General features: G+C 38.5%; 1 protein-coding gene across 4 annotated transcripts; it reads left to right on the top strand.

Annotated features, from left to right (window-relative positions):
• The first annotated feature begins 137 nt into the window (after positions 1–137).
• LOC123872449 lies at positions 138–20906 on the top strand. Of its 4 annotated transcripts, none has more exons than XM_045916727.1 (15): positions 146–382; positions 851–992; positions 6832–7122; positions 7713–7835; positions 7935–8080; positions 13920–13952; positions 14056–14143; positions 15460–15612; positions 16027–16177; positions 16701–16917; positions 17465–17524; positions 17918–18044; positions 18897–19036; positions 19342–19457; positions 20719–20906. In XM_045916727.1, exons 1-15 carry the CDS (start codon positions 335–337, stop codon positions 20825–20827), a joined length of 1944 nt encoding a protein of 647 aa, XP_045772683.1. In that variant the 5' UTR covers positions 146–334; the 3' UTR covers positions 20828–20906. The 4 variants fall into 4 exon arrangements, with proteins under 4 accessions (XP_045772686.1, XP_045772684.1, XP_045772683.1 ...); XM_045916729.1 differs by having other exon boundaries at positions 294–386; XM_045916728.1 differs by lacking the exon at positions 17465–17524 and having other exon boundaries at positions 144–382.
• The last annotated feature ends 105 nt before the right edge of the window (positions 20907–21011 follow it).

Genomic DNA, 21011 nt, shown 5'->3' with positions numbered 1-21011 from the left:
TACTTGTTGCTTAGCTGGCCATGCTGTAGGTACTAGTTACATTTGCAGGTAGGTTAGCAGCAGCCTTTAAGTAATAATAAAATGGGACATGTATAGGTTGCAAGGTTAGCTAAAGATAATCATTATGGTTATTCAGGTTGTATGATTTATCAGCAATGTTTTATTTTTAACATTTGTTACTGGTCAGTTAAGAGATATTTTATTCCATTTTTAAATTTTTAGCCTTCATTCGGGAAATTGCCTTGGGAAATGTCAAAATTTCGAGTTTGCCTATAAGTTATTCAAAATTATTGTTTAAATTACAGGTTCAGCCACATTTTGCGTGATTTTTAAAATGGTAAACTATAAACTACCCACTTTGCAACAATTCCTAAAGAAAAAAGTAAGTACCTATGGTATCTACCTATCTGTATTAATTCACCTATTTGACTGCCAGAAAGGATATTCTTAAGCAGCATCCACACCTGCGAACTGAGCGGCTCACGTAGATACTCTTAGCATTCTTAAAGTAGCCCATTCACGATCCTGAATGTTGCGATGGCGAGTCCACCTTTAGGGATGTCTCTAACACAAAGTAGATAAATATGGATATATAATATAGGTAGGTAAGGTCGGCCTCAGAATTCAAGTAGCAATTCCGCAAAATTTGATGCAATAGGCCAAAGAGTATATATAAACACTACGTTCTACATCCAAAACCTTTTTCTATAAACACGCCACAACTGACATGTCCATACTCCATGCGAATATGATCCATAATTAATGTATCTACTAAATGACTTCCGGCTTTTGACTGTACCTACCTGGCTATTTCCCTAGTTCTTTATATCTTTTAATTTTACATTGGCAGAAAATCTACGACCACCATGAGCCAGTATGGGTTTACCTTGAAAGAGAGATGAGAGAAAATGTTGATAAGAAGCCGTATAACGAGAAAGTGGGCAAATGGCTTCGGTTTTTGAAAGATTTAAAATATTATTATTATTGTGAACGTAAGTTTATGTAGTGAAACAGTGGGTTTAAATAAAAGGAGCAAATCAGTATAATCGCCCAAATTTATTATATCACTTCACTAAACACACTAATACAAATCACTCATTGCTTTATTACTATTGTTACTTTGTTACTATTTATATAATTTACACTTGTTTACACAAATGGACATAGTTTCAGCTTACAATGCGTACGATAGAACAATAATCCTAAAAATGAGCTCGCATAGCTTTATATGGCGTTATCCCCACCGAAGGGATTCGGCAGTGGTGGCGGAGTTGCGTTCGGCTGTCAATGGCGCTGGCGTTGATTGGCTGTCATGGCGGCAGTAGGCTATGATTGGCCGTCTTGGCGGTTATCGGCTGTAACAGGCGGTGATTGGCCAGCTTGGCTTGACTCGGATAGTCTGGTTGGCGTTGGCGCGTTGCGATTGGCTGAGGCGGCGTGGCGTTACATTCGGCCGTCCTGAAACAATGAATTGCTCCCGCAATGGGAAAATGCTTGGTTAGCTTTCTGGTAGACAATAGCTCAACAAGGTCTTCGGTTTCAAGTTATTTATCGGAACAGTTAGCACTGTTGGATATAAGAGCCGTAGGCGCTGTGATATGGCTTTAAAGAGTCTGCTCAGGCATGTACAAGCTTCGTAGCCTCGAAACCCCTTAACACTTCGAGTTCTCTTAATGCCTACCAGCTTGGTTACGAAAATGAACCTGAGTAAATGCTATCAGTGTTTACTTCTATCGCAATGCTTGTGGGAACTTGCCACTAAATAACTAAATTCCTTTGTTATAATTAAATGAAATATTAATTTTGTCAGTTACATTATCTAGTTAGCTTTATCCTATCGCTTGCTATCCTTTACCGAGCATTTGCCTTGTTACGCATAACCATCCCGAGTTCGCTAATTTTACATTAATAGTAACATGGCATCGTGACCAAGGTAAATACCAAATTATGGATATCACATTCATTGAGAGTATTGTCAGTAGTCCAAATAATATCAGTTAACAGTTTGTCCAATCATTTTATTCGCAGTTTCGCTAGGACCTGTGGCACAACGCGTTTAACATGGTCTGGTTAGTGCTTGGATTGGCTTGACTAGGCACTTGACTCGTGGTAGTATCATGGAGGTCAAAACATACCTAACTATTAATCAGTCGACACTCGGAAACTCTAAAATGTCTACTAGTAAAAGCATTCTTATGCTCACTTTATAAGTTTACTAGGATGTCTAAATAAGGCAAATTATGTATAATATTCTACGAAACTGATCGTTTTCGGCTAATAACAAATTTTGCAAAAGCATCTGTAATAATCAAATTGTACCTACACTACTGATGAGCGATATCCTTTCGCTGTCTTACAAAATGGTTTTACAAAATGTGGTCAGTATGAACTCTACAAAATTCTAATCCAATGCCATTGGTCTGTGATCTAAACTGCAATCTTATCTACTTTAAAACCAAGACGAAACAAAATAACATTATTTAATTTATAAATTATTATCGTTTTCAGTTGTACTGTTTTTCCACGTTTTACTTAGAGACATTTTTGAAAGAAAAACCGTCAACAGACTGGCTTGTAGAAAGGAAAATAGCTTGTAAATAGCTTCTCGTGAAGCTGTGAATGCTATTACTCTGACTTGAAAAGGAATCTCACTTAAATCCTTGCAGGGAGATCTCTCAACGAGCAACGAGATGAAAGTACTCCTATCGAAAGTAAAACTTGGCTTTCGAAAGTAAAAATTGGCTACCGAAAGTAAAACTTGGCTATTGAAAGTAAAACTTGGCTACCGAAAGTAAACCTTGGCTACCGAAAGTAAAACTTGGCTACCGAAAGTAAAACTTGGCTACCGAAAGTAAAACTTGGCTACCGAAAGTAAAACTTGGCTACCGAAAGTAAAACTTGGCTACCGAAAGTAAAACTTGGCTACCGAAAGTAAAACTTGGCTACCGAAAGTAAGACTTGGCTACCGAAAGTAAGACTTGGCTGCAGAAAGTAAGACTTGGCTGCAGAAAGTAAGACTTGGCTGCAGAAAGTAAGACTTGGCTGCAGAAAGTAAGACTTGGCTGCAGAAAGTAAGACTTGGCTACTGTCTTCACTTCGGCATCTATGTAATTCCGAAAACAGTTCACGATTGAATTTAGGTAATACAGGATCATCAGTCAAATAACAGTTTTCTATTCCATTCCTATTCCCTACTATGTAAGCTACATAACCAGGCAGGCATACTAACACCAACTGAACTCAAGATATTATGTAAAACGTCAGTCTAGTCGGCTTAGTGAAAATTCTTACGGTACTTCCGGTCCACCTGACTAACAATGAACGGCACAAAGCTATATCATGGTTATAATTAAAAGTGCCACTTGAACTTTCTACTTACATTATGATTGGACCGACAATCTTAAGGTAGAATGATGAAATTGACTCGATTGAAAGCTTGTTGGCAAAAGTACGTAACATACATGCTGCCTACAAGCACTACTTTTTTTCTAAAATGACAAAAGCATTATCAAAATCATAAGGATATCTAACTGGTAATAGTTATTATTACGTTTCCTCCAAGTGCCCAATTCTGCCTACATTACACTACCTATTTGTATTTACTCATACGCTGTGCCACTGGCTTGTATATTATACGAGACAGTTCCAAAGCCGTGAGTAAGATCTACTTACTATGCTCTCAATCATTCAAAGAATGTGATTTAAACTACAAGTTACAACACGTACAGACTTCATAAACACTAACTTTTAGTAAAAATAAAAGAACAGTCATACCATACAGCATAAACGCTTAACAGCGCTTATGTCACCCCAAATAGGCAACAATGCGGCGGCTTATAGATACCCATTGGCTGCAACCCTGCATCGTTAGCGCGCCACGATGTGGTGCCTCGCAGTGACGCGCTCGGCATCAGGCACACAGCACACAGCAAAGCATCAGTGGTGACCATCGTAGGCGATGACGTTTGCACTTCACGAACTCACCAAAAATTCCGAGAAAAGAAAGATAAACACAATATTATTGTTTGACTACAAGTAGCTCCCAGTCGATTTATAAAGTACGTCTGCCCCAATTATGAAGATCTATATTCATATTACATAACAATCATATAACCACATGAAAATCAATTTCACAAGAAACTCAAAAGTGAACATCATAAAACAATTCGATTTTACATTCAAATTGCGATCGCCATGCTATACCCCCACACACGTACCTACCCCGTGTTGTCTGTATGACTGCAGCGGGAATATCACCGACGACGCGAAAAAAATAACCTTAAAGGTTTATAGAACCTTATACTATAACTGAGCCTTGTGCAAATAAAAACACTAATAGCGTCAAAGCTTGTTTCTTGAAAACTTCTGGTTGAAATTTGCGGGTAGTCTGAGAACTATTGTTACCATCCGATATACTAGATCTTTTTTTTTAATTAATTCCTGATCAGTAGGTATGTATTTGTGTCAGTTCATAACCACTCAACAATTTTAACCGATTTTGATAAATGATACGTCATTCGTCTTGATGGCGTGTGTGTCAATGGATATATAAAATTCTTTAAACAATCAATGTGGTGGATTTTATACGATTTAATGTAAGAGCCGAAAAATATGCAGCGCAAACTGCAGTCGGGAGTTTTTATTTTTTATTATTTAACTTATTGAATTACTTGTTAACTTTTTCGCACCGGTAGCACTTGGTCATAATTTCCACATACTGGAAAGCACTACTACTAACCCACTAAGTACGTTTTCTAGAATTAAACTGCGAATTCAAATTGCGGGTATCTCGGCGAGATGCAACGTGAAAAGTGGATGGTTGAGCGGGTTTTTACCTGATTCGATAAAAAGTTGACTAAATCAATCGGTTGCAATTTTAGCATTAGTATTCACCGCCATTATTTTATCAGTTATATATATACAATACGTGTATTTTTGTTAGGAAAACTATAAATAAAACAATACACACAAATATCACATTTACAAAAATTAAAACTAAAACTCGTCGAGCTAGTTACCTTGCCTTACCCAAAACTAGAACAATTTATGGCAGAAAAACCCTTACCTATGAAGGAGCTAAACTGTACATCAAAATACCTGCACACATAAAAAAAATGTACACTCATTCAATCCATTTAAAACTGAATTAGCTGCTCACACTATGAGTAATGCGAATTACTTCAACAAATGCGCTGAATGAGTACTTAATTAAATGGCGAATATTGTAAACTTTATTTTCTTAGAATTAAGTTCTTATGTAAATGACTTTTTTGTTTTTATGAGAATTAAACATCTTTAAACCTAAACCTTTATTTGACGGTCAGATATGCCACAAATTATAGTTATATTTATCTTCAGCTATCACTCAAACCATTCACTATCCGCGAGCGTATAATGACCACCTATCATAACCCGCGTGCTCTAATACTAATTTCATAACCTCAAACAGGGTGTTAGCAATATTAACCTTTCACGGTCATCTCATCAGTAGAGGTTACAAACACGATCAACCTCATTACACTATGCATCAATATCATTAAAAACGGGATTATTTGAAATGGAATAATGGATGGATCATACCTCAGTTATTACGCGTAGAAGTTGAGGGTAGGTTGCCATCGGGCGTAGAAACCATGCACGCTGCAGATGAATGTACCTCCGGTTCAAAACTCTTCTAAGGACCTTCCGGGCCCCAGAAGTGGACGATCTTCATTGTCGCTTGATTTTTACACGATGATTCGTTTCATCCTTGCGGATGAACAAAGTAGATGGCATGTCTTTGCCGACTCGTTAATTGGCGCGATTATGCATCATAACTTTCTTTATTAATCCCACTTCTGAGATGAAACAGTGGGTTTAAATAAAAGGAGCAAATCAGTATAATCGCCCAAATTTATTATATCACTTCACTAAACACACTAATACAAATCACTCATTGCTTTATTACTATTGTTACTTTGTTACTATTTATATAATTTACACTTGTTTACACAAATGGACATAGTTTCAGCTTACAATGCGTACGATAGAACAATAATCCTAAAAATGAGCTCGCATAGCTTTATATGGCGTTATCCCCACCGAAGGGATTCGGCAGTGGTGGCGGAGTTGCGTTCGGCTGTCAATGGCGCTGGCGTTGATTGGCTGTCATGGCGGCAGTAGGCTATGATTGGCCGTCTTGGCGGTTATCGGCTGTAACAGGCGGTGATTGGCCAGCTTGGCTTGACTCGGATAGTCTGGTTGGCGTTGGCGCGTTGCGATTGGCTGAGGCGGCGTGGCGTTACAGTAGACTTCAATAATAGTTTACCTAAAAATCTATTTAACCAATGAGAATTCATAAGGAGGTTGGTCATATGGTAAGGATATCTAGTGGACTGAAGACTGGAAATAAAGATATCATATTACCACCACACAGTTTAAGTCAATGTAGGACCCACTATGTACCTAGTTATCTTTCTACTAAAGTTAGATCGGGCTGCTGCTGTACCTACTGGGCAGGTACTTTGCCTAATGTAATGTATTACTAGAGGATGCCCGCGACTTCGTCCGCATGGTTACACCTACTTAGATTTATCCCGATTGCTGTTTAGGAAATATTGTGTACCTACATATAATGTTGGTTTTAGGTATTAACACATTTCCTAGGAATAAAGTATATTTAATCATTTACTTACATTTCCAGTAATATCTTTTTTGACGAATAGGTAAGTATTAGATTTGCCCGTCTATAGTTAGTCATAATACCACTAATAGGCCTTACCTTCCCAAGGAGATAGACTCATTAGTGGAAGTTAAGATACTTACTTGCAATTGTATTTTCTGCATTAAAAGAAAAACGAAAAGTGAAAAGGTTAAACCGGGAAGTCGGACCACCTTGGTATTGCGAGCTTTCCAGCAGCCAGATGGAAGTTCTCAGCAATCTAAAAGCAAATATTCACCAAGACTTGCTCGAAGACTTGCCGGCCAGAATACGCAAATCCCTATCTGATCTAGGAATTACGTTAAAAATTCCAAAGAAAATATTAATGAAGGCGATGGCAGATTCTGTTGAAGATCCTGGCGTGTTCATATGGAACCTTTACACAGCTTACTATAAAAAACCTCCGAGTGAATTGCGCCCTGGTAATACCTATTTTATTTATAATTTTAGGGTTCGTTACCTGAAGGAAAAACGGAACCCTTATAGAATCACTTTATTATCTGCCTGTCCGTCTGTCTATCTGTCCTGTCAAGGAAACCTGTAGGGTTCTCTCATTGACCTAGAATCATAAAGTTTGGCAAGTAGGTAGGTCATAGCACAAGGAAAAATGCGACGCGACGCGATGCTGTCTGGAGGCGTCGCGAGAGGCGTTCGGCGCATCCGACCCTGCGGCCGTGTACGCCGGGGTAGGTCTAAACTACACCATATTATTATGTGAAGCAGGCACTTCTCGAAGTATTGTGCATCTGAAACGGTTAGGTACAGATGTTTAACAAAATAAGTAGGAAGTAGTTGTAAGTAGATGCCATAGACGAGGAGTTTTAGAGGTTTAAAGTTTTAAACCTGCCCTGAAATGCAGGTAGCAATAGGTGTCTTATAACATAAAGGAAAATTTAAAAACCCTGAATCACAAAGAACCTTAAAAGTATTGTTTCTTGAACCATGGTAGCTATACGGAACCCTTCGTGCGCAAGTCAAACATGCACTTGACCGGATTTTCTTTATATTTCAGTATACGATATGAACGCAATGATTTTGATGTCATGTTTAGTATTTGTGGATTTAGCGGAGTGTATTGAAAGCCTTGAAAAGTTAACATATACACCACGGGTACCGGCAGTCATCCCTGAGAAAAGTACCTACTTATGAATTTTTATTTAATCAATTAAGCAAATAGTTATCTAGGTATGTAATATTTAATAAAAATAAATGCCATTTTGTTACAATATCGTAGAACCTCGGAAAAATACCCAACCAAATACTCGTTATGGCGAATATTTACAAAAAAATTACGTTAAATGCTATAGTACGCATTCAAACAAGAAACCGCCTGAAAAGCCCCTGCCTCTTGGATATAAAGTTAGACTTCGCAGCACCGAGGTGAGCATTTATTTTTTAAGGTTCCATTCCTCAAAAAGAAAAAGGAACTCTTAACTACTATCACTTCGTTGTCCGACTGTCTGTCAGAAGTTAAGACCCTTTTTCTCAGTAGCCTAGAGGCTAGAGGTATCAAATTCTGACCTATTAATTAATGTACATGGGTACCCCTACCAATCCTCTCAGAATGAGAAGGATTTCACATTACGCTGGCTAAATGCGGATTTGCATACCTCACAAGTCGCACACCTTTGAGAATATTATGCAGTAGGTATCCCTATACCTAATGCATGCAGGTCATTAGAGTGTTTACCTAAGTGATATTTAATAACTTAGGTACAGCCGATGCCTAAAATCCGTAATAAAAGTACCTACCTAGTACCTAATTAACTCCAAAAAGTTAGAGGCCCGTTACTGCTTCGTGCATCCCACAAAGTTATTCGTTTAGGGAGGTACCTAACTACCTACTTACAAAGACTTCTATGTATCTATTGAAGTTTTTGGGTAGTTATGTAGGTTACCTACTTCTTGAATGCCAAACTTCGATAGTAGGTATATATCTCGCGTTTCTGTAATAGGATACCTAGGTACATATATATTACTTAGGTAAGTAGGTACCTACTTGTAGAGGCACTGCGAGTAATCATTTTAGAAGCTACGCGTGCCACGACGTAGCGTAATTCGTTAGTTGCATCTAGCCCGTTGTATTGTGTGGTAGTCTACAAGAATTGTAACTTTAAATAGTGAATTATAATATATATATTTTTTAGTGTTCATTTCTTTTGTTTTTATTACTACCCTGGTAGAGAACACGGCGCTACTATATATCCAGCAACATTCGTCGTACATAAAATACCTGTACAAATATACCTGTACATTGGTGACTCAGACTTTGAACTACCAGGGTAGCGCGTGTTAATTTTATTGAAATAAAGTAACATAACGTAAGCTAGGGCAACTCAAATTAACACGTGTAAGGAAGTGAAAAACTAAAAAACTTTAAAAATGGCGCAACCTACGACAGTAGTGAAGGATGAAGACACGTATTTAGCGTCGATATCTATCACGTCGAAGATCTCGGAGTTTTGGACCGACCAACCTAGGGTCTGGTTTATCCAGCTGGAAGCAATACTGGCACCACAAAAACAAGGAGACGCATCCAAGTATAATATAGTGGTATCCAAGCTGGGTAAGGATGTCATACAACAAGTGACAGACATCCTGATCAATCCTCCGGAGGTGCGTAAGTACGAGGTACTTAAAGAAAGGTTGCTGAACATATATGAAGAGTCGGAGAACCGCCAAATACAGAAGCTCATCGGGGAGATGGAACTGGGTGATCAGAAACCCAGCCACCTCCTCCGGAAAATGCAGGATCTGGCCAGGGGTAAAATTAGTAATGATACCCTAAGTGTATTATGGCAGAATCTGCTACCAGCAGCAGCACGAGGCGTTCTGGCTGCGACAGAAGCTAAAGATCTAGACAGACTAGCCGTGATTGCTGACAAAGTAATGGAAACTCTGAAGTCCCAACCAGTAGCAGAAGTGGCAGCAAAGGAGACGGTACCCGGAAATTCGTCGATGGCAGCTGAAATAGCCAGGATCCATGCGAAGTTGGACCAGCTGGACAGGTCCAGAGACAGTTGGCGAGGCAGGCGAGGTCGCGGAAGGTTCCGTGGTCGTTCGCGTTCCCGAGGACGAGAGGACAGCAGGTCCAGACGTACCCCGGATAGCCCGGACTGGCTCTGCGTGCATCATTTTAAATACAGGCAGAGAGCTAATCGCTGCGAACAGCCGTGCACCTGGAATAAGCAGGAAAACTAGTGAAGATGCAGGTGGAACCGGTGGGTACCTGCGTCGATTTAGGGAACCACCGTTTATGTATTACGGATAAGGACAATGGCATACGCTATTTAATAGACACAGGTGCGAACATTTCAGTGTTGCCTAAAAGTTATAAATCAGTGTGTGACAGTGCAATGAATAATAAATACAAACTTTATGCCGCGAATGGTAGTGAAATACAGACTTTCGGAACAAAGACTCTAGTGTTAAATTTAAGATTGCGTCGTGCGTTTAAGTGGACTTTTGTAATAGCCGACGTTAAACAACCCATTTTAGGAGCGGATTTTTTAGCTAAGTATAATTTGTTAGTAGACTTAAGAAACAGACGATTGTTAGATCAAGAGACTAACATGTATGTAATTTCCACTATAGTAAACTCGGAGCATTCATCTATTTTTACTATAGCCGAATCGCATCCATGTTATTCTCTTCTAAGTAGGTTCCCGGAATTAACTAAGCCAGCGACGTTCAAAGAACCACCACGTCACAGCGTAAGACACCACATCGAGACTTCAGGACCTCCGGTGCATGCGCGCCCAAGGCCGCTGCCGCCGGACCGATTTAAAAAGGTAAGAGAAGAATTTCGCCTTATGCAGGAAATGGGTATTTGCCGCCCGTCAAAGAGTGCGTGGGCGAGTCCTCTACACGTTGTACCTAAAAAAGATGGTAATATAAGGCCGTGTGGAGACTATAGAGCGCTGAATGCAATTACGAAGCCTGATAGATACCCAATTCCTCACATAAAGGATTTTACGTTTATTTTAGCCGATAAGAAAGTATTTAGCAGGATTGATATTAACCGAGCGTATCATTTTATTCCGATAGCAGAGGATGACGTGGAGAAAACAGCAATCATTACACCTTTTGGTTTATTTGAATGGCCATGTATGTCTTTCGGTTTAAGAAACGCAGCACAGACTTTTCAACGTTTCATGAATAATTATGTTTTACAGGATTTAGAGGCAAATTTTCAGCAAAATAACACAGATAGCGTGAATTATAAAACCGAATTTGTTTTTTCATATTTAGACGATTTAATAATAGCTAGCGAAAATAGTTCGCTCCACGAAAAACATTTAGAGGCCGTTTTTGAAAGACTACAACAAGTTGGGTTAACTATTAATTTAGCAAAGTGTGCGTTTTCGCAGGATAAAGTTGAGTTTTTGGGTCATGAGGTGTCAGCCAGTGGCTTAAGACCGTTGCCAAGCAAGGTCCAAGCCATTGTAGACTTTCCCAGACCGAAAACGGTAGAGGAACTTCGTAGATTTCTGGGCATGGTAAATTTCTATAGAAGTCATTTGCGTCAGGCAGCCGAATATCAAGCTGAATTAAATAAGTATCTTCACGGAGCAAAGAAACGTGACAAAAGTAGTATAGTGTGGACAGAAAGTGCTGTTCAAGCTTTCGAACAATGCAAGTTGAATTTACAGAACGCTGCTTTGTTAGCGTATCCGATAACAGGTCAAGTGCTTGCTATAATGGCAGACGCGTCAAATACTTGCGTTGGAGGCACATTGCAACAAAGAGTAAATAACGAATGGGTTCCGTTAGGTTATTTTTCGAAAAAATTGACTGACACGCAACAAAAGTACAGTACCTACGACAGGGAGTTACTTTCGCTTTATTTGTCAGTGCAATATTTTAGGAACATGTTCGAAGGTAGAGATCTCGTTTTGTATACAGATCATAAGCCGTTAACGTTTGCGTTTAAAAAGCTAAGTAGTAGTAAAGAAACGCCGCGAAGGACCCGTCAGTTATTATTTATTAGTGAGTTCACGACGGATATACGCTATACAAAAGGCGAAGAGAACGCGCCCGCGGACGCGTTATCGCGCGTTGAAACAATTTCGTGCCCGTCAGTACTTGACTTCACAGAAGTGGCTATTGCGCAAGCGAACGACAAAGAGCTCACAGAATTGCTAGGAACAAAAAACGGTAATACGAGACTAATAAAAATTGACTTGCCGAGTGTAAATAAACCGATTGTTTGTAACTTGCGAGGCGATAAGGCTAGGCCTTACTTACCAGAACAGTTTAGGCGTATCGCATACGAAACAATACATAACCTCAGCCATCCAGGCATTAGAACAACAAGGAAAATGGTAACTAATAATTATTTTTGGCCTGGGATGAATAAAGACATAGGTATTTGGGCTAGGTCGTGCATAGAGTGTCAAAAAGCAAAGGTTCACAGACACACTATGTCACCTTTAGGGCAATTTGCAAAAGTAGATAGAATGTGTCATTTACACATTGACATTACAGGTCCATTCACTATTTCAGAGGAAGGCTACAGGTATTGTCTTACAATGATAGATAGAGAAACGGGTTGGCCGGAAGCATTTCCAATTAAAGATATTTGTGCGAAGACAGTAGCCAAACTCGTGTATGAAGGATGGATTACTAGACATGGGTGTTTTATTAATTTGAGCTCAGATCAGGGAAAGCAGTTTGAAAGCAGTCTCTTTAGACAGTTAATGAAATATTTAGGGGTTCATAAGTTCAGGACGACACCGTATCATCCACAGAGTAATGGCGCGATCGAACGATGGCATCGTAGTTTTAAGACCGCCTTAATGGCGAGATTAAAGGACAATAGGTCATGGGTTGAGGAAATGCACACCATTATGATGGGACTGCGTGCAGCACCACGCAGTGACACAGGGGTAAGTGCCGCGGAATTAACCTTCGGGCGAACTCTGAGGCTCCCTGGAGAATTTTTCGAACCATCGGATAGTAAGATAACGGACGGTGAGGAGTACCTAAAGCAGTTGAAACAGGTAATTAGTAATTTAAGACCGAAACCCGAGACACAGAGAGACTCTCGAACTATTTTTGTGCACCCTGCTTTAAAAGACTGTAAAAAAGTTTTTGTTAGAAACGATGTAATGCGTAAGTGTCTACAACCACCGTATGACGGTCCCTATGACGTCATAAAGCGGTTGGAAAAAGCATACTTAGTACAGTTACCCAATAGACAGGCCCTTATTTCTATTGACAGGTTGAAACCGGCTTTTGTCCTGGATATCGAAAATCCACGACAAACGCCGGGTGAAACGTCATGTAAGAAAAAATGTAGATTTAGTGACGATGACGTTTTGCCGACTCATACAATCCGTACTACTCGGAGTGGGAGAGTCAGCAAAACGCCCGTTAGGTATCAGTAGAATAATTTGAGTATCAACTAGCAATTAAGCAATAAGCATTACGAAATAAGTATTGTAAAATGGCCCCGATCCGCATATATTATTTTTTATTTTATTCATGTATTATTTTTTATTAGAAGTCATAACTAAACCTTATTATTGAGAGTGTTAGAGTGGTTGACGATTGTTATAATTTATTGGATAGTGTGTAAATGTAAAATGTAATGTAACCAACATTCGAAGCGTTGAGTGCAACGAAGGCTGGATGGCGTGGGAATAGCAACAATTGAACGTGGTATTGCCACAGCGACCCCGTCGCCACCCGCTCAAGTTCTAGTGACCTCATCTCAAGTATAATGTGTTAAGAGATGTACCATGCATCGAATCAAAGGAACACTTTAACTGGGTGACGTGTTTAAATTATGATTTGTTGGGTAAGCGGATCGGAAACATTGCTAGGGTTGTCGAAAAATGAAGAACGAATATTGTGAAATAAAATTAAGGTTGCGGAAATTTGTATTTGTTTAATTTTTATTAAGATAAAAATTTGGGGTGGTGTGATGTAGAGGCACTGCGAGTAATCATTTTAGAAGCTACGCGTGCCACGACGTAGCGTAATTCGTTAGTTGCATCTAGCCCGTTGTATTGTGTGGTAGTCTACAAGAATTGTAACTTTAAATAGTGAATTATAATATATATATTTTTTAGTGTTCATTTCTTTTGTTTTTATTACTACCCTGGTAGAGAACACGGCGCTACTATATATCCAGCAACATTCGTCGTACATAAAATACCTGTACAAATATACCTGTACACTACTTAATCATAATTTTTTAATGTTTATTTTGCAGAGCTACGAGAAACTTTGCAAAGACCGTTTATTTGTAAGTACCAATTAATTCTCTTGATTAATTTATGAGCTTAGTATACACGATTAATTTATGTTGTACTGTGATAATATTAAGTCATCCATTCACCACCCAACAGCTCGAAAAACGTAAAGAAAGAAACAAAAAGGAACAGCAAAGCGAACGAGTGTGTAATTACAAATTTTGGGAACCGCCTAGTACACTGCGTCAGTATTTTCATTTTTAATTATTTTTAGGGTTCTGTACCTCAAAAGGAAAATCGGAACCCTTATAGAATCACTTTGTTGTCTGTCTGTCTGTCCATCTGTCGTGTCTATCAAGAAAACCTATACTAAGGGTAGGTACTTCCCGTTGCCCTAGAATCGACACCAGTAACGGAAAAATGGAAAAAATCCGAAAACCGTGATTTTGTGGTTAGATAGCAAAAAAAATATTATTTATTTATTTAAGAAAAATATTAAAATAGTTTACAAACAATCATTCGTTAATAAGTTGAGTTATGAGAATTTGTTTATGAACGAAAAGTTGCACTCCGGGCCCTCCCAATAGCCTATTGGGAGGGCCCGGGGTGCAACTACATACTACCTTTCATACAATCCTATTGGCAATAGGTGTAAGGTTATTTTTAAAAATTGATTTGAGTTGTCAAAAATAATATAAAATTATTAATTTATCTAATGCAGGTAGATTGATAAAATCGATATTTGGCTCATTCGATGTCATACAATCTGTTGCTAGGAGGCCAACAAGATTGAACTTGCATAAATACGGGTGTTTTGAAGGTTGTAGTTTAGTCTCCTTCCGAGATTCGGAGCGATATCGCATATTTTCGGTATTTGAATTGTGAACTGGATAATTAGATGTTGTGATAGCAATCACGCTCTAATTAAATTATTTATTTTGGCATTAGTTTGTTTAGATTAAAACTCTCGGATAACCTTACACATTAAACTTGTGTTTTTTTTGTGTTGGTTTTGGAGAGGACATTCCAATAATTCGATAAAAATATTTAAATAATACCTGCTTTTCTGAGTGACGCCAATAATTCAGAAGTGGGATGTGTCTCGCGTTGCCTTAATTTCGCTTTGGTATCTTTTTGTAAACAACCCACATTTGATTAAAATTTATATTGAGTTTGATTTGGTGATTAAAATTTTTAGTTTTTTTAAATAATTTAGTCTTTTGTGAAGTGGAAAGTAACTTGCAATAAGTGGTTCAGATTTTGTATACATCGAATGGGAAGTTAGTCGTTTGGATTTATTGTTGACTTGATATTAAAACTGAGAGTTCGGCAGTTCAAGGGTAGGTTTTAATGATTTGACGGAGGGCAGGATAGCCCATGATTTGGATTTGACTTAGGGCAAGGAAGCCCGCGACTGACATGACAAGATTGATTAGAAACACGAGGACGTGAGGTAGTATTTATAAAAGATTTGTTGTGCCCCAGCTATAAGTAGGTACCTATCTAAGTATTGCTGGCCAGTTTATTTCAATCATGATAACAATAATAATATTTTTTCAGGCAACACGAACCCCAAGATGGCTAATCTCGTGAACAAGCAGAAAATGTTGAAGAAAAGAGCAAAACCTAAATATAAGACTCCGTATAAATACATTCAGTATCAAGTGGGAGGAGTAGCATTTGTAGGAAATCAACCTCGATATCTTTTGAACAGTAGGTAAACGTTTATTTTTGAAACTATTTTCATCTTTGGACATTTCTGATCCCCATCTTAAAAACACCATCTGACCTCTACTACAAGACCTACGATTGCCGACCTGTTATTGAAGAAACTAGATTTTCGCCATTTTAAAGCGCTGCTGATAGCAGCATTGAGCGTCATATGAGCGTACTCGGTACTAAATGTTTTGATGACTGATGAGACATTTGTCAACATGGTTTCAACACGAAGACTATTTGACCCAAAGTATCAATTTTAATTCCCAGTAGGTACCTACCTACCTACTACCTACGCTAGCGCTTCGAATAGCTGGCACTAAAAATAATTGTCATTTTGTATGGTACACCAGCGTACTTGTCTATATTTTGCAGGTTCACTTTGAAATGTGTTTTAATTTAAATTTTTAGACGTTGCTGTTCTATCAACGGGTTACATACCAATAAATGGAGGAGTTTCTTTATTCAACGGAGAAATTATCACAACGATACTTGGTTATTGGAAGTTCCCACGAGCCGTCAAACAAATATGTGATGCCACTTGTGATTGCTTAACTAGATGGTACAGATCTTCTTAAATTATCTAGCTGTACTTGGCCACTAGCTCATTGCCTTCGAATAGGCCTCTACTGCAAGACAGGTCTCTTGCAGGATCTTTCATAGACCACGGTTTTGCGCCGCCTGAATCCAGCGGCTCCTTGCGTCTCATTACATGTCTTCTGTCGACCTTGTGGTATACGAGATGCAAGCTATTCGTATTTCTGTACCAAATAGATGATGCTCGCGACTTCATTCACGTGGATTTAGGTTTTTAAAACCCCGTGAGGCTGAGAACTCTACGTAAAGATTACTACACGCTCTCTCTCTCTCTTTGGTAGGTAGGAACTCTAGGTAGAGTACCAAATACCTACCAGATTTCGTCAAAATCAAAATCGATTAAACGAACGGGACGTGAAAAGCTAGCAGACAGACACACTCGCTAATCGCTTTTTAAGTATGGATGATAATATTATTTAATCGCTGCCGAGCACGATACACTAGACCTAATTTTCCTAAGTATAATGTATCTACTTCTAACCTTACAGGGAAGGCCCAGTAATGGAATATCTAGAACAATCGAGATGCAAATGTGGCCATCTTTATGACATGCATCACGAAGGAAAAGCCAAAGAAAGATATTTCCATCCTCCGAACAGACACGGGCCCTTTTGGATTGACAACGCAAAGATATTCCAGCTCGATCCTTTAGAAGACTTCATTAAGGACACGGTTAAGGAATGTTTAATGTCTTCTGAGCCCACGGTATTTATTTATTACAATAAGAATAGGTAGCTGCTTAATCACTAACATAAAAAAAATATTTCATGGACAGTGAAATTGTTACTTTTTAGAAAGTTAATTTTATACTTACGAGTAACCATTATTAAGTTAAGTAGGTAATAAGTATTTATTGCATAGAAATGGAAGTGGATGAGACGAGAACTTCTAGTACCGATTCTGAGCGCAAAAAAAATTAGAGTATTCGCACCTATTCCTTACTAATGTAATAAGAAAAGGACAGACAAACCTAATTTAATTTAGAACTGTCAAATCTTGTGCCTTTAGCTGCCAGTCGCGAGCTTATCTTCTTACCTAGTATATTTTAATCTTCTTTGCCAATCCGCACTTGTCCAGTGTGGTGGCCTATAGCCTAAAACAGCCTTCTCATTTTGGGGAGAGACCTATGCTCAGTAGTGGGACGGTGATGGGTTGATGATGATGTGTATATTTAATACACTTTTTAAAAAACCCAAGTGTGCCTACTGGCTACATACTTACCTACTCGCATTTTCATGACGTCTTTTTGCAGCCTCAGCTTTCAACGCCAACTATATCACCATCAGGTTTAAAATTGAAAGATTTACTTGCGGTAAAGTATTTTCTTTTCTTATCTGTTATAGTTTATACTAACTTATAAGCTGTAGGTATATAGGGATTTAATTATTTTCAGGAGAGCTGGTATAAATATACCAATGGCGTGCAAATAAAATCACTGTGTACTCTAGAGTCTAGAGGTGTTATACCTCAATGCTCAAAATATATAGAAAAATTTGACTTTAGGTATACTTTGACGAAAGATGCCTTTGTTACCTGTTATCTGCCAAAGCCACCATGAACCAAATTTCATAGTCGCTGATCGTTCCTCTCTGTTTGGGGGACAATTTAGAGAAACTTTCGCTTTTATAAAATAACGTAGGTCTGGCCCTCCCGGGCACTTAGTCCATTCACAATAAAGGTATCAGCTACCTATTATTATTTGCAGGCATTTTTGGCGGAGTTATCTGATACGCCACTTCTAATACCACATTTACCACAAGCCAATCTTTTGAGGAATCTTCAAGAATGGGTCAGAAAACGAATAAAGGGCAAACTAACACCGCAAGATACTAGTAAGTGAATATACTAATAATAAAAATTGGCCAAGTGAGAGTCACACGCGAAGTGTTCCGTACCTGATTGTACAGAAATAACAATTTTTTGTGGCGACCATTTTGACATTTTTGGTTATAGCAGCAATATAAATACTTACTTACACATTCTGTGAAAATTTCACTTACCAACCATTACGGTTCACGAGATGCAGCGACAGACGGATGGTCGGACGGACGGACGCTCAGCGAAGCTTAGTAATATAGCACAGAGGGTCTCGTGGGCACCCTTCGGGTACGGAAACCTAAAAAAGAAAAGTCCTGACACTAACTAATGACTCATCAACACCTAGCCCAAACCCTTGGATCTAGATTTGCACATAGGTTCCTTTTATAATGGAGAAGACAAGAAACAAGGTCAAATATTTTCAACGAGAGTGATACCGCAAGCGGTCGCTAGTTTAGTATAGAAAAGAATTGATCCTAGGTTGATCAATGATCGTAATCAACGATGCAGACCCCCGTAAATACACGTTTGACCAGCGTATTGAGATAATACATTTGACCGGAAATTGTGGTCACTTAGCAACGGCAAACATACGCATATCCCGTAGCCCGTTCACACGGCACACACGGCAATAACACCGCAAGTTTTTTTGCAGGGTAAATCTTACCGAATTCGTAGTGGCTCGGAGGTAGTGGTTCAAACACTGAGTATAGAATTATTCATGTTTCTTGCCTGTTGCCAAAAAAAAACGTACTTTACCGTGTCGTGTGAAAGTATGGGTACTTATTACCATGAGCTATAGGTACTCGGACGCTGTTAGTGAACTTACATAGACATCTAGTTTTATTGAAGTACTTTTGTTCCAGAAAAATTACTATATCAAAGTCAACGTAGATGGCTAGATCTCAAGCACATTGATTTTAGAGCACGAGCCTATAGAATACCATTTACACTTAAACAGTTAAAACATATCACTTGGTCCCATAGAAAGCTTATACAAACGTTGGTAAGCTGCGCAATGATATACATTTAATTTGATTTATCTTCATTTACGTACTTACACACGATTGTGTACTACTACCTTCACTCGAAAACGTTACCCTCAAGGTGCAATTGGGTAAAAATGAATTTATGTATGTAAGTATCTTTGACCCGTAGGTATGTTATCTTTACTCTTTTACCTTTCATCCGATTGCGATGAAACTTTGTAACAATAGTGGCGCACTAAACAAAAGGCATTGCAACGCATACCAGGCATTAGCTAGCTGTGTACTTACCTATTTTATAAAGAGTAAACTAAAATATTTTCAGTTCGAGATACTGTTAGAAGATTTCGTTTCGAGAAACAGACTAAAGCAATTGAATCAAACTAGAATGTGGTGGCCGACGACAAAATATGATGCATATCCTAGTCCTAAAGCATTTTTGTAAGTTATTTCAATTTATCCTTTTTCTAAAAATTGGTCAAACCTGCATCGGTGCGACAACAACAGCTTTATTTAGATTAGTTTATACTATGTATATCTACATTATGCTGTATATTATTTTGTGTTTTTTCTTTTTGTTTGTTATGGGTTGTCTTGTGACTTATATTGCCTGAAATAAAAATTATTATTATTATTATTTATCTTCTGCAACTGTTTGAAATTATAATAACTTTAGGTAAATGAGAACGTCTACAATAATTATATTATAGCGCGTGAGATTAGAGCCATCTTGAGTATTAGATGCGCTAGTTGTGACACTATTATCTCAGCCAGTACATTTAAATGCCGTCGGACCTGCAACGTGTCTTCTCTCCGGTCGTGTCGGATTGTCGTCCTATCACACTATCAGACTTATACACTTGTGTGTTAGTGCAACATGGCTTTGGCGAAAAATACGTTAATGTTTCGCTAACGTATTACCTATACGAAATGCGTCAATATGCAATCGAGTGCAGCTCATAGAGGATTCAATACACAAGCCTGGCTGACATCTGCTTTTTTTTTTTACCTACTTATGCCTCATGTTCAGATTAGATTAGGTACCTATTCGTTTTTCGCGTACCTACTAGGTGTATCTAATAATAGTTTCGCTATTGCATTGAAATGCGTCGGCAAACCGTTTAAGGATGCAACTATTAAAACTTAAAACCTGTCCCCCGGCATTAGAACTGCTGCACTCTTTTTTGCAGGATAAATCTTACCGAACACGTAGTGGCGCATTCATTGAAGAACCATTCAAATGTCGTTTCTACTGCAAAAATGTTTTAATCGTGTAAACGGTTTCATACTCAATGTGTGTATGTAGTTAGGTAGGTAATTCGATAAGATTTGTCCTGCAAAAAATATGTCTAGTACCCGCTGTCTGCTGCCCGCGACTTCGTCCGCGTGGATTTAGGTTTTTCAAAATCCCGTGGGAACTCTTTGATTTTCCGGGATAAAAAGTAGCCTATGTGCTAATCCAGGATAATATCTATCTCCATTCCAAATTTCAGCTAAATCCGTCAAGTAGTTTTTGCGTGAAGGAGTAACAAACACACACACATACACACAAACTTTCACCTTTATAATATTAGTGTGAAGTGTGATGAATGCCGTGTGAACGGAATCTAACGACGCAACCGTAAGTGTTCTGTGCAAAGAATATCATTCCCAATGCCCACCTATAAATTTTTGAATCTCAATATCTTTTTCTTCTTTTCAGAGATATTTTCTTCACGTATATGCCTGGACGCCTTAAGGACACCTTCCTCATAAACCCATATAGCTCGGAGCTTACGCCAAAACATGGAGCCAAAACGTGTCCATTATAACAATTTCTTTACTTAACGTCTTACTGAATGATAGCCACCGAGCTCATTTGACATTGGTTGGTTCTACATTGCTGCTTAATTGAGTGATATTTAAAAAAAATTGTAGAAAACCTTAATGGATTAAAAATAAATAAGCCTCAATAGCTCAACGGTTATAGGAGCGGACTGAAATCCGAAAGGTCAG

This window comes from Maniola jurtina, chromosome 15 (assembly GCF_905333055.1).
Source record: "Maniola jurtina chromosome 15, ilManJurt1.1, whole genome shotgun sequence".
NCBI classification, from domain to species: domain Eukaryota; kingdom Metazoa; phylum Arthropoda; class Insecta; order Lepidoptera; family Nymphalidae; genus Maniola; species Maniola jurtina.
The sequence above is the reverse complement of the archived record's forward strand: the minus strand, read 5'-3'. Positions and strand labels throughout refer to the sequence as shown.

Coding starts and splice junctions, on each gene's coding strand:
- LOC123872449 (XM_045916727.1), top strand. CDS start 335: ATGGTAAACTATAAACTACCCACTTTGCAACAATTCCTAAAGAAAAAA. Junction 993..6,831: donor ATATTATTATTATTGTGAAC/GTAAGTTTATGT, acceptor CTGCATTAAAAG/AAAAACGAAAAGTGAAAAGG. Junction 7,123..7,712: donor TCCGAGTGAATTGCGCCCTG/GTAATACCTATT, acceptor TTTATATTTCAG/TATACGATATGAACGCAATG.